The sequence below is a fragment of the Saccharomyces paradoxus genome, chromosome XVI (assembly GCF_002079055.1).
Source record: "Saccharomyces paradoxus chromosome XVI, complete sequence".
In the NCBI taxonomy this organism is placed as follows: domain Eukaryota; kingdom Fungi; phylum Ascomycota; class Saccharomycetes; order Saccharomycetales; family Saccharomycetaceae; genus Saccharomyces; species Saccharomyces paradoxus.
The window spans coordinates 284,502-298,071 of NC_047502.1; the positions used below are offsets into that span (position 1 = coordinate 284,502).

At 38.7% G+C, this 13,570-nt stretch overlaps 8 protein-coding genes across 8 annotated transcripts; 5 read left to right on the forward strand and 3 right to left on the reverse strand.

Annotated features, from left to right (window-relative positions):
- Positions 1 to 142: 142 nt before the first annotated feature.
- Positions 143 to 1,492, reverse strand: RDS2 (gluconeogenesis transcription factor RDS2; the record flags this gene model as incomplete). The annotated part of the gene is made up of 1 exon (XM_033913744.1): positions 143 to 1,492. The coding sequence occupies one exon, from the start codon at positions 1,490 to 1,492 to the stop codon at positions 143 to 145; it is 1,350 nt and encodes a 449-aa protein (XP_033769635.1).
- A 493-nt stretch (positions 1,493 to 1,985) lies between these two features.
- COX11 (Cox11p) lies at positions 1,986 to 2,888 on the forward strand (the record flags this gene model as incomplete). The annotated part of the gene is made up of 1 exon (XM_033913745.1): positions 1,986 to 2,888. One exon carries the CDS (start codon positions 1,986 to 1,988, stop codon positions 2,886 to 2,888), a length of 903 nt encoding a protein of 300 aa, XP_033769636.1.
- Positions 2,889 to 3,374: 486 nt separating this feature from the next.
- RPL5 (60S ribosomal protein uL18) lies at positions 3,375 to 4,268 on the forward strand (the record flags this gene model as incomplete). Its single annotated transcript, XM_033913746.1, has 1 exon — positions 3,375 to 4,268. The coding sequence occupies one exon, from the start codon at positions 3,375 to 3,377 to the stop codon at positions 4,266 to 4,268; it is 894 nt and encodes a 297-aa protein (XP_033769637.1).
- A 383-nt stretch (positions 4,269 to 4,651) lies between these two features.
- SPO19 (Spo19p) lies at positions 4,652 to 5,320 on the forward strand (the record flags this gene model as incomplete). Its single annotated transcript, XM_033913747.1, has 1 exon — positions 4,652 to 5,320. The coding sequence occupies one exon, from the start codon at positions 4,652 to 4,654 to the stop codon at positions 5,318 to 5,320; it is 669 nt and encodes a 222-aa protein (XP_033769638.1).
- Positions 5,321 to 5,560: 240 nt separating this feature from the next.
- On the forward strand, positions 5,561 to 6,400 carry TAF14 (TATA-binding protein-associated factor TAF14; the record flags this gene model as incomplete). The annotated part of the gene is made up of 2 exons (XM_033913748.1): positions 5,561 to 5,569; positions 5,675 to 6,400. 2 exons carry the CDS (start codon positions 5,561 to 5,563, stop codon positions 6,398 to 6,400), a joined length of 735 nt encoding a protein of 244 aa, XP_033769639.1.
- A 404-nt stretch (positions 6,401 to 6,804) lies between these two features.
- TBF1 (Tbf1p) lies at positions 6,805 to 8,493 on the reverse strand (the record flags this gene model as incomplete). The annotated part of the gene is made up of 1 exon (XM_033913749.1): positions 6,805 to 8,493. One exon carries the CDS (start codon positions 8,491 to 8,493, stop codon positions 6,805 to 6,807), a length of 1,689 nt encoding a protein of 562 aa, XP_033769640.1.
- A 647-nt stretch (positions 8,494 to 9,140) lies between these two features.
- On the reverse strand, positions 9,141 to 9,917 carry HHO1 (histone H1; the record flags this gene model as incomplete). Its single annotated transcript, XM_033913750.1, has 1 exon — positions 9,141 to 9,917. One exon carries the CDS (start codon positions 9,915 to 9,917, stop codon positions 9,141 to 9,143), a length of 777 nt encoding a protein of 258 aa, XP_033769641.1.
- Positions 9,918 to 10,527: 610 nt separating this feature from the next.
- NAN1 (Nan1p) lies at positions 10,528 to 13,218 on the forward strand (the record flags this gene model as incomplete). The annotated part of the gene is made up of 1 exon (XM_033913751.1): positions 10,528 to 13,218. The coding sequence occupies one exon, from the start codon at positions 10,528 to 10,530 to the stop codon at positions 13,216 to 13,218; it is 2,691 nt and encodes an 896-aa protein (XP_033769642.1).
- Between the last annotated feature and the right edge of the window lie 352 nt (positions 13,219 to 13,570).

Consider the following 13,570-nt stretch of genomic DNA (forward strand, 5'->3'; position numbering starts at 1 on the left):
GAAAAAGGGCTTCGTATTGCTTGTAGCAATACGGGCGAACTCAAGTAACTCCTCGGGCCAGCGGCTTGGGAAAAAAATTGCCCCGTTGCGTATTTTTTGATGACACTGGAATTACCAACTACCTACTATGTATTACTTATGCCTATGACAAAGGAATGAAATTCCCGACGATGCAAATTGGGATGTTGTACCTATCCCTTCTGATAGTGAAACTAAAACAACATGGCCGTTTGCGGATTCCATCCTTGGTTCGAAGACTACAACTTGTTAAGACAGCCTTCTGACCCTTATCAAACGCTATGGACCCGTATTTTTCCCAGAAATTCACTGCGCTTTCCTCTGTCATCAACTCGTAGATTGCAAGCTTCCCATCGCGTAAATCATCAACCGTGCAATCGACTAGTGAAGCAAACTCTTTGTTGGCTCTGTAAATTTCACCGGTACGCCTACACAAGCACGCAGGCATGCTCATGGAGGTGAAAACACGATCGTACGACAATAGCATTCTCTCAAAACTTTCTTCCACTAAAACTAAGTCAACATCCTTCAATGAACGCGCAATGGTTCTGAACGCCGGTCTGATGGTGGATAGAGGTTTCAGAATCCTTTGCTTGGATGATTGATTCATATACTTGTCCATGTAGTCTTGTAGTCTGGCGTAACCCTTGGCATAATTGTATGGCTTCAACAATCCTGCCTCAAGCTTTGCATTTATGACCAATTTCAGCCGATCTTCTGGTGTCATCTCCGTCGACGGATCTGCTGCAGTTAGGAAAAATTGCTCCTTCGGTGTCGGTGCACTATTTTCGTTTGCATTGGCTAGAATTTGAGATTCTTCTTTTCCTTGATCTTGTTCATCTCCTTTTGAGGCATTGTTAAAGGAATCTGATATAATAGGCGGTATTCCACGTTCTTGTCCCGATATTTCGCTCGCATTCCTATGGTTGTCGTTTTGGTATTCTAACGGCGATTGTGTAGTTTGTGAGCCATTTTCCAAGTGAACGTTACTCGTACTGCTAGAGCTTAATGATGTTTGAGTCAACAAAGGATTTTCAAGCATAGAAAGGAATTCATTTAAAGAACTAAATTCTGAACCAACATTCTCGGACACAAATACAGGTTGCTGTGGAAGCAGCAAACTGGTTGTATCATTTACGAGGGAGGAGTCTAACTTCGACGACATTACTCCATATCTGGAGCCGCTACTACCAACTGAATCATTAGAGTTATTCTGATGATCAAACAAATTTCCACCATGTGCTCCAATTGCATATTTTCCTGGTATAATATCACTATCCTCCGGAGAACTTTCATGCTGTGACGGCCTCTCATTCGGAACTGCAATGTCATCTTCCCTGCATAGATGAGCAATGTCCCTCTTCACACACCTAGAACATGGCCTTTGCTTATCACACACAACATGTGACCGTTTACAAAATAAACAGGTTTTAAAAGCCTTGCTGGCTCGTTTTACACCACTGTTTGCTGACATTATTTCGCCAGTATATATAGGTATATATATTCTGTGTTGATTAAAATCCCTAAACTTTAGCTTACTGGCAAAGAACTTCCGCAAACTTTCTCATATAAATTACTTTTCTCCTCCATCCCAGGGACCTCATCCTTTTTTTTTTTAATATTTAGGTATTTTTCATTTTCCTTCGTATTATCTGTGTTATTTTTTCTTATTTTCTGCCATACCAAAGCACTATATTCTCCCCATCTAAGGAGCGGATCTGTAGAAAAAACATTCTATACCATTGGAAAACCCTTTTCCTAATTAATGCTTCTCGGCGGATAGAATATGACATAACTTTTAAAGTCGTACATAATTAACACAAATCGAAGAACTGTCAGTGAAGAGTCTAAAAGTGCAGCGAACGTTTAGCTATCACTTTTAAAGTAATAACATTCAGGTCGCAGGTTAAAATAGCACTTCAGCGCACAAACAAATAATACTGGAGTCAAAATTATATAAGGTTGTCATGATAAGGATATCCCCAATCGTTAGACCTACACTTCCATTTTTTGGAACTTTCCTTAAATCAAGCTCTCAGTTAATACCTCATACGCTAGCTCTAAGACGGGCCGTATCAAAAAACGTTGCATTAAGAAATTATTCAGTGGATAGTGAACAACCGAAACATACATTTGATATTTCGAAACTTACTAGAAATGAAATTCAGCAATTGCGAGAGTTGAAAAGAGCAAGGGAGAGAAAGTATAAAGATCGCACCGTCGCATTTTATTTCAGCAGCGTGGCGATACTTTTCTTAGGTTTGGCATATGCAGCGGTACCACTATATAGGGCCATTTGTGCTCGTACTGGTTTTGGTGGAATTCCCATAACAGATAGAAGAAAATTTACCGACGATAAATTGATTCCTGTAGATACTGAGAAGAGAATCCGTATCTCGTTCACCAGTGAGGTGTCACAAATTTTACCGTGGAAATTCGTTCCTCAACAACGTGAGGTTTACGTTCTACCTGGTGAAACAGCTCTAGCTTTTTACAAAGCAAAAAATTACAGCGATAAAGATATTATTGGTATGGCTACTTATAGCATAGCGCCTGGCGAAGCGGCCCAGTACTTTAACAAGATCCAGTGTTTTTGTTTCGAAGAACAAAAATTAGCGGCTGGTGAAGAGATAGATATGCCTGTTTTCTTTTTCATCGATCCCGATTTTGCTAGCGATCCAGCCATGCGAAATATCGATGATATTATACTACATTATACCTTTTTTAGAGCGCATTATGGTGACGGTACGGCTGTAAGTGACTCTAAAAAGGAGCCTGAGATGAAACCGGACGAAGTAGCAGCATCATTGGCTAATGCTGCTATTTTATCCCCAGAAGTTATAGACACAAGGAAGGATAGCCAAAATTAACTGTAAATACAAAAGTATCCAATGTACATATATACTGTTATGCTTTAAAGCTAGTTAAACACCAGGGTATGATATTGAGTGGTTTTAAGCGTATAATTCCGGTGCCTAACTTCTTGTAAGTCACCAAGTCTTTATTTTTTAGCGGTTATAGAAATGAAGAAGAGAAACTGCTTGTTTGTGTGACATGCATTTTATTTTGGACCGTTATTATTTACATCCAGACATTCTAAACACCCATAAAACGAAACTTTTTTTTTTTGTTTTCTTCTGATAGCTTTTTAATGCGGAATCCTTCATATCCGAAAATTTCAAAGACTTCACTTGGCATCGCAGACCCCAGTAGTCGCTCGCTAGATGCTCTGAAAAAAAAAAAAAATAAATAGAGAAGTGTAGACATTGCCAATATAGTATATTTTAGAAGCCAGTCTTTAAATTTGTTTTTTATTACACTCAAAATAAAAGAAACCGTCACAAATCTCAGCAACAATGGCTTTCCAAAAAGACGCTAAGTCCTCTGCTTACTCCTCTCGTTTCCAAACTCCCTTCAGAAGAAGAAGAGAAGGTAAGACTGATTACTACCAAAGAAAGAGATTGGTCACCCAACACAAGGCCAAGTACAACACTCCAAAGTACAGATTGGTTGTTAGATTCACCAACAAGGATATCATCTGTCAAATTATCTCTTCTACCATCACTGGTGATGTCGTCTTAGCTGCTGCTTACTCCCACGAATTGCCAAGATACGGTATTACCCACGGTTTGACCAACTGGGCTGCTGCTTACGCTACTGGTTTGTTGATCGCCAGAAGAACCTTGCAAAAGTTGGGTTTGGACGAAACTTACAAGGGTGTTGAAGAAGTTGAAGGTGAATACGAATTGACTGAAGCTGTCGAAGATGGTCCACGTCCATTCAAGGTCTTCTTGGATATTGGTTTGCAAAGAACCACCACTGGTGCCAGAGTGTTTGGTGCTCTAAAGGGTGCTTCTGACGGTGGTTTGTACGTTCCTCACTCCGAAAACAGATTCCCAGGTTGGGACTTCGAAACTGAAGAAATTGACCCAGAATTATTGAGATCTTACATCTTCGGTGGTCACGTTTCTCAATACATGGAAGAATTAGCTGATGATGATGAAGAAAGATTCTCTGAATTATTCAAGGGTTACCTAGCTGATGACATTGATGCTGACTCTTTGGAAGACATCTACACTTCTGCTCACGAAGCTATCAGAGCTGACCCAGCTTTCAAGCCAACTGAAAAGAAATTCACCAAAGAACAATACGCTGCTGAATCCAAGAAATACAGACAAACCAAATTGTCTAAGGAAGAAAGAGCTGCTCGTGTTGCTGCCAAGATCGCTGCTTTGGCTGGTCAACAATAAATTATGGATGTATAATGTCATTTAAGATATTTTAAATAAACTTATCTTCATATATAGCCTTTGTATTCATTTTTAGTTGTTAACTCATTTAGATTATCTATCCGCTGTATTTGTATTTTTTTCATGTTTTGCGAATCGTTTCCATTAGTAGTACCCTTTTTTTAGACCATTGTAACAGTGCACTCAAATTATAATGAAAAGAGAAAAGCAAAAAAGAAAAAAATGCCACAAAAAGATGTCGACTTTATAAAAGTTATTGATTACTTGAATAATTTTGTTCCCTTTATGTAATGAACATTTAAAAATGTCTTTTATAGAACGGTTTCTTAAGTAAGTCGGTGCCATAAAATTTTCAAACAGAAATAAAGTCACGCTATTTATCAATGAGACAACAAATATTAATGGTTGCAGCACAAAGTGTACTATGTTCCACTGTTTTTGGTGAGCGAACTAATGTAGGACTTTCCACTGAAGAGCTGGGAGGTGACTCAATTTTATACTTCAATGAAGACCCTATAGTAATTGAAATCGATAAGAAAGCAATAGACGAGAAGGCCCTGGAACAGTTGGCAAATACTAGAAATGTTGTTCTTACTGATTTACCAGAAACTCTTGAATTTATAGATTTCAATGAGTACGCAAAAATGAAATCAAAATCAGATATGCTCCTAGAATACATCAACGAATACGAATTCGATGATTTCGAAAGAAGCTCCGAAGGTGGCCTTGATGAAGAAGAGGAAGATCTAATCTATGATTTTAATGCCCAAGCTGAAAATATGGGCAAACTTGACGCAAATATTTATGAAATAGTCAAAGAAAAAGACGTCGTTAATACTTACGATAAAAACATTACTAACGCAAGTACAACTGAATCAACCACTACCAGTAGGCCCTTCATGACTTCTCACTCCTACGTTGCTTCTTCCACCCCTTATTCTAATGTTTCAACATTGGGTGAGGACTACGATAATGCGGGCACATTTCTGACTCCAACAACAGTGGCTTTGGCGGTACTGTTAACCATTTTGTTATTTATACAGGCGTATTAGATAGATCGTTTCTATTTAAATAAGAAATATACTTGGCTAGCTTTTTCGTTTTATTTACTGTCATTTTTCAAAAATCGCTCACGACGAGAAAATTTTTTGGCAAACTACTGACAAAAAAATTGAAATTTGAACTTGTTACAGTATTACACGTCAAGGCTATGGTGCGTTGAAAAAAAAAGAACAAACCTCAATTTTTTCTCCTTTGTCACCTCGGAACTGACTGATATTAGATAACTTATCATGGTAGCAGTATGTTCATTATTTTCTTTTCGTCACCCACTTCTCTGTCTTTTCTTTTGTTGACTAAATTAATACTAACTTACGACTCCATTCTCATTATTTAATATTCAACAGACAGTAAAAAGAACCATCCGTATAAAGACCCAACAACACATTCTACCAGAAGTTCCACCTGTAGAGAATTTCCCCGTTCGTCAATGGAGTATAGAAATTGTATTATTGGATGATGAAGGTAAAGAAATTCCCGCTACAATTTTCGATAAAGTTATTTACCACTTGCACCCAACTTTCGCTAATCCTAACAGAACATTTACTGACCCTCCATTTAGGATCGAGGAACAAGGTTGGGGTGGTTTCCCCTTAGATATAAGCGTTTTCTTGTTAGAAAAAGCAGGTGAGCGGAAAATACCACATGATTTAAATTTTCTACAAGAGAGTTATGAAGTGGAACATGTTATCCAGGTTCCTCTCAATAAACCACTTTTAACTGAAGAACTTGCGAAAAGTGGATCTACTGAAGAAACGACAGCCAATACAAGCACCATTGGGAAAAGAAGGACTACTACAAGCACAACCGCAGAACCAAAGGCGAAGAGAGCTAAGACAGGCAGTGCATCTACCGTGAAAGGGAGCGTGGACTTAGAGAAATTAGCATTCGGATTAACTAAATTAAATGAAGATGACCTGGTTGGTGTTGTTCAAATGGTCACTGACAATAAAACACCAGAAATGAACGTAACGAATAATGTTGAAGAAGGTGAATTTATAATTGACTTATATAGTTTACCTGAGGGATTATTGAAAAGTCTATGGGACTACGTTAAGAAAAATACCGAGTAATAAAAGCTAAACAGCGTTAGAACAGTAATGCGCACTTTTATGTTTGTATAAAATAGAACAGGCTGATTTTTTATCTTATTTAAACCGTATTCCAATAACCGTGAAAACTTACCAAACACATATTATTACAACACATTTTTATCTTGGATTCTACGTAATTACACAACAATTCTCACTTTTCAAAAGTGAGAAACAACCATACACATATTTAATGTAATAGAAAAAGGAAAAGAAAGGGAATAAAAAGTAAACAATAAGGGAGAAAATTGCTGGATGAAAGATTGACCACGTGCAAAGAAAAAAACATACTTAGGGAAACCTAAGACGCTAAGTTAGGAATCCATCGAAGTATTTTTAATGGTGGGCGGTTTCATGAAAGTCAGAAATTCGTACAGCTGGGTGCGCTACATTCCATCTTCTAAATGAGGGTCAAAACCTGTATTGTCCGATGTACTATTGCCAAAGAGTCCGTTAGATGGCATATTATCATTATTTTGTCCATGTGGATCCTCCTGATGAGTTTGGGTGTCTTCATTAGTAGATGCAGCTGATGAAGGATGTTGGGATAAGTTCTGTTCCATGATTGCCGACGAATTTGGAGATTGCGAGAATTTTTTCTTTGCCTTGTAGATTTTCTCCAAATTACCGGTCACTTTTATCAAATAGTCAGGTAATGGTTTGCCACTCTTCAAGTATTGCAATTTCCAATTACGAGCTTTATCCTTCAGTTGAACCTGTGTTCTGTTCTTCAAATTTTCAGTAATTTTACCACCGGGACCGTATAAATCTAGAATCTTAGACCACGATGGACCAACTTCTTTCAGACCTTCTACTAGTGCTTCTTCTTCCTCTTTGGACCAAGTTCTTTTCGCCTTTGGCTTTCTTAATCCGATACTGCCAGTATTGTTACCATTGTTACTGTTGGTATGAGAGGAGTGAGGACCAGAGCTGCTATTGGTCATTGAGGCTGCAACAGCGGCATCCACAATGGATTGTGTGATAGCTGGATTTTTGGAGGACGGATCAGTGGAAGGTGTATGTGCGTTGTAATGACTGGGACGAGCAGATGACAAAAATGCAGACGCACTGTTTGACTGATTTTGGTCGTCCATGAAATCTAAGGTTCTGGTCCCTGTAGAAAAGAGTACTTGAGGATCAAACTCGTTGACATCAAAATCATATAATGGTGATTTTCCGCGACCCTTTCTGCCCCATATGATGAGGCCCATATTCTTATTACAATAATCTAGCAACTCTCTGATAAATTGGGCCCATTCGTAGCTTTGGGTCAAAGAGTTGAAATCTTGAACAATCTTCAGATTTTCCCTACGACGATCGCACCTTTCAACAAAGTCCTTCTCCGATGGAGTCAAGAGTGTAATGTCTCCAGAATCGCCGGTTCTTCTCTGCACGAGAATGTCTGCCAGGTTGGATGGGAAGATTAAATCTAGCAACTCTTGTTTTTTCTCCAAAGAAATTTCGTTTGCCTCGTCCTGAAACTCTTTCAAGCCGGCAATGTAAGCCTGTGTTTTCAAATCAAGATATAGGATAGCTTGCGATTTCAAAAACTTACCGCTTTGTTCCAGGGAATTGTTACCGACGGTATTTGTATTTGGACAGAAAATATCGAGAAATATTGACTGTAGCAACTCAAATCCGTAATTGAGGCAGTTCAGCGATGTCAATAGAAATGTCAGCAGATTGGCCTTCCTTATGGCGGTAATGATAAACGCTTCGTGGCCTCTCAATATGAGGGGAGGAGGGGAGTTGGGAAACCATAGGCCAGGCGCCACGTCGTGCACCGATAGCAAGGGTGACCTGGTGTGGTAAATCATTCTGATCTGCTTGAAAAGTTTGACTAACGTTTGAAAAATTTCTGTTTCGCCTGAGCTCAGGAAAGCCGTCTGGTCGGTCAAGACTGCTATAATATTGGGAGAGTTGGCATTGAGGATAAGAAACCTCAGCAGTTGAGTGGAGATATTGTCTAGCAAGCATAATGAGCATATGGTCAGCCTGGTTCTTGCAGGCAGGCTTTGGATGATGTCATTGAAGCGGTTCATGCTTTCGTTATTATTGGGCAGTTGTGTATCCATGACGAATGGAAAAAGGTGCGAGTAAGAAACAAACCGGTATCAAAAGTTTTCAGTCGCTGATAGGACAGCCACAATCTTAGATGTTGATGAGAAGACACCAACAAAACGCCAATACTGAGATGAATGTTTATTATTATGTTTACAAGGAAGGGCAAAGCATTGAGGAAAATTAGCCGGAGTGAGGTCTTTCCGGGCTTCTGCGGGAAGGGGCGAAAATTACGAGGGCACGGGTCAAAATAATAGGAAATGAAATATCCAGATTTGAAAACCAATAGGGCCCGAGCTGATACGTTCCTAGACTTGCTTCATGCCCTTTTTAAACTATAATAACAATTAATTTTACACACTGTACCTTGCATATATAAGAGAAGAGAAATATATACAGTATAGATAGTGAAGGATAGAATTTGAATGAAATCATAAAGGGGATGTTTACCGAATAAGTGACAAATAGAGAATGGAGAGAATTAAAATAAAAATTTACAATACCGCCAATAAACACTTGAATAAGACTGATAAGTAGAGAGGAAAAAAAATTTAGAAATAATACAAAATATTAATAGTGATGGGAGACGAAAATGAAGAAAAGAAATAAATTTATTATTATTACTATCATCATTGTTATTCTCGTATGGATCTTTGCTCTTTTAAGTGGAGAGTTTGACCTTCTTCTTGTTTAGTTTAATAATACCGGAGGGGCCCTTTGGTTGCACCAGTTCGCCGTTCTCAACACATTTCTTGATAGCGCTATTAAATAGATAGTCGAAGTTTGAGCTTGTTTTCAACTTGGAGGAGAAGGTGTCCTTGACGTACTTCTTCAGGACAATACGGCTGGAGCCCTTACCGTCATTAAGTTGGGGCATGCTCTTTAGGATCATTTCCTTATAGGTCAATGAAGAAGGCGAAGAGGCCTTCTTGGTGGCAACAGTAGGCGATTTTTTTTTCACTACTTTCTTTGGCGCTAGCTTGGTAGATGCGGCTTTTGCCTTTGACGTGGCTGTACTCACAGAAGTAGCGGCTTGCTTAGGTTTTGGACTGACCTCTTTCTCTTTCTTTACTTCTGGAGATTTCTTCTTAGCCAGTTTCAAAGCTCCGGCGGGTCCCTTTGGCTGCTCAAAATCGCCGGCCTCTACACCCTTCTTTATGGCATTGTTGAAGTACAAATCAAAGTTGCTCGCGGACCCGACTATCGGATAATTCTCCTTGATGAACTTCTTGAGTGCTGGACGACTAGATCCCTTACGATCCTTCAAAGCCGTGAGCCCTTCTACGATCAGCTCTCTGTAACTCTTGGAGGAAACTTCCTCCTTCTTCACTGTGGTTTTCTTGACAGCGGCCTTGGAGGTTGGTTTCTCCTTACCCTTGCTGGTTGTGGGCTTTTTGCCCTTACTTGCGGTCTTGGTAGTGGGTTTCTTGGGTGCCATGTTGTTCTAGCTGAGATTGTGATTGCTTCTCTCGCTGCGAAGCGTTATCAGGTGTTTATAAACAACAACTCCCCAAATCTATACTTGCTTCTCCTCTTTAAATAAAGGTAGATAAACAAAAAACTTTGACCGCCCGCTTTTCCACACAAAAAACAACAACAACGGCATAAAACGCGACGCGAAAATGAGGAACCAAAAAGCACAAGCAAAATTCATCCACCAATCCTGCTGTTATACAGAACAACTTTTTCATATGGACGCAACCCTCCAGAAGAGCCGTTGACACAAACTACTACTTCATCAGAACAAACAGCAACATCTTAGAGATTGGCACCTATTATGACATGAAAATCTGGCAGTCCGATAGGTAGGGTAACAAAATAGTTTGCCTAGGGCTAAGACGATCAAAAGCTTAGGGTACGTGGTAAGTGATGTGACAAGCAGATAGGAGGACTAGAAAAAAATTTTCCTTTCTTTTTCCTGGCGATGAGATGAGATGAAATTTTTCAGACAGATGATTTTTTGGCACAGTTTACACACAACGGTTATGTAGGCTGTTGTTCGCAGGAACTACAAGTACGAATCAGAAGTATTTTAACTCATCACCAGCATGACGCAATCCCTGGGTATCGAACAGTATAAACTCTCGGTGGTATCTGGTGGTAAACCCACTCTGAATAATTTCAGTTCGGTAACCGGTAATAAGAATATCGCCCGTCTATCACACGACCAACGAAACTATATTATCCCGTTTAACAACCAGATCAAGGTGTATTCTGTGGAAACTAGACAATGTATTAAGACGCTGAAGTTTGCAAACAATTCCGTTCTATCCGAAATCTTTTTGCAGGAAGAAGACAATAATGAGTCGATCGTAAAGATTCTAATGGGTGATATAACCGCTCCGCAACAAGAAGACGCTCATCTGATTACCGTATTCACCAAGAATGGTCATGTGGTTGTTTTAAATTATAAGGGGAAGCTAGTCGAGACCCCTAAGCATTTCAAAATCTCTTTGGGAAATGAAAAGCTCTCGAATGTTTTTCATTGCGAGGGCAGCTATAGAATTTTGACAACGTTCAAAGACCCCAATCAAAAGGTACACAACTCTTTGCAATCGTATAGATTGTATGGATTAACTTTTGACGACATTAAAGGGCAATTTGACGTTGCTCACCAGGCAGAATGGCACAACATCATATTGTCAAATATTTCTTCCAATGGTAAACTATTAGCGCATATGTCCAAAGACGTCTCAACGAAAGATCACGAACACAAATCCATCTCAGTTGTTTCGCTTTTTGATGACTCTGTAAACTTGAGCTTTCCCCTCAGTTCCATCCTTTCTTCACAGACTCAATCCCTATCCTCTAATACAAGGTACGTTTCTAGCATGGCCATAGATAATATGGGCCAACAGTTGGCAGTTGGATTTGCTTCTGGAGTTATAAGTATCGTAAACCTGGCCGATCTACAAATAAGGCTGCTCAAATGGCATATCGACTCCGTGCTATCACTTTCATTCTCTCACGATGGATCCTATTTGTTATCCGGTGGTTGGGAGAAAGTAATGAGTTTATGGCAATTGGAAACAAACTCTCAACAATTCCTGCCCCGTTTGAACGGTATCATAATCGACTGTCAGGTATTGGGACCACAAGGTAACTACTACTCTTTAATCCTACAAATGACTGAAAACAACTCAAACTCTGACTACCAATTTTTACTCTTGAATGCTTCTGATTTGACCTCTAAATTATCGATTAACGGGCCATTACCGGTGTTCAACAGTACCATAAAACACATCCAGCAACCAATCTCGGCCATCAATACCAAGAACTCTAACTCAATTACCTCTCTTAACCACTCCAAAAAGAAACAATCGAGGAAATTAATTAAATCGAAAAGACAAGATTTCACTACTAATGTAGAAATAAATCCTATCAACAAGAACCTATATTTCCCACACATTTCCGCCGTTCAAATTTTTGACTTTTACAAAAATGAGCAAGTGAATTATCAATATTTGACGTCGGGTGTCAATAATTCTATGGGTAAAGTTAGATTTGAACTTAATTTACAAGATCCAATAATAACTGATTTGAAATTCACCAAGGATGGACAATGGATGATTACATATGAAATAGAATATCCGCCAAATGATCTTTTGTCTTCTAAGGACTTAACCCATATTCTGAAATTCTGGACCAAGAATGATAATGAAGCAAACTGGACTTTGAAGACAAAGGTGATAAATCCACATGGAATAAGTGTCCCCATTACCAAAATTTTACCTTCTCCAAGATCAGTTAATGGCAGTCAAGGCTGCTTAACAGCAGACAACAACGGTGGGCTGAAATTTTGGTCATTCGACTCTCATGAGAGCAACTGGTGCTTGAAAAAAATTTCATTACCAAACTTCAACCACTTTAGTAATTCTGTTTCTTTAGCTTGGTCTCAAGATGGGTCTCTAATATTCCATGGTTTCGATGATAAGTTGCAAATTTTAGATTTCGACACTTTCAAAAAGTTTGAATCGCTAGAAAATACAAAAACAGTCAGCGAATTTACATTAGACTCCGAAATCCAAACTGTTAAGTTGATTAATGACACAAATTTAATAGTGGCGACCAGAACTTCATTAAATGCCATTAACTTATTACAGGGCCGAGTCATAAATAGTTTTGACTTATATCCATTTATTAACGGGGTTTATAAAAACGGTCACCTTGATAGGCTAATTACTTGTGACGAAAAGACAGGCAACATTGCGCTGGTAATAAATCAACAACTAACTGATATTGATGGCGTACCAACCACTAATTACAAATCCCGTATCATTATATTCGATTCTGATTTATCTACAAAATTGGGTAATTTTACACATCACGAATACATATCTTGGATCGGTTGGAATTACGATACTGATTTCATATTTTTGGACATAGAATCTACATTGGGTGTTGTCGGAACCACCGTGAATACCCAGCTATCTGATGAAGTTAATAGCGAAGGAATATTAGATGGTCTGGTAAGCAATACCACCACGACTTCTGCCTTCAATACCGATGTCTTTGCAGAGCAATTGAATAAACTGTCGTCTAGGGGCAAAAAAAGTGACGCCAGAGATAAAGATGCAAATGGTAACGACGAAGATGAAGAAGATATCGCTTTGGAATTTATAAACGGTGAAAAGAAAGATAAGTTAGTCAATATGAATAGTTTTACAAGCATGTTTGACAATATTCAAAATGTGCAAATGGATACATTTTTCGATCGTGTAATGAAAGTGATCACATAGTGTCAACTCCATCCATTGGATAGCGAAATATATAGATATAATTATATAGCAAATCAAAAGCAAAAGAATCTGTAAATTTTAGTGACAGGGAAAAGAGAAGAGAATGCATAGTTTAACGGGGGTTGGGCACTTCGTAAAAGTCTTCACAATCACCAATGTTACCATAATTATTATAATATTCAAAAAATCTCTTCGTACGATTTTTATTTGATGAGCAACCTCAGTCAAGATGAATAAAATAATATCTCCAAATAAGCCGCCTCTTTTTTTTTGCATTATACTTCTTTAACACACATTTCCAAATCAGGAGTCGACATTAAACAATTGGGTAGCTTAATATTCCTCAAATTTT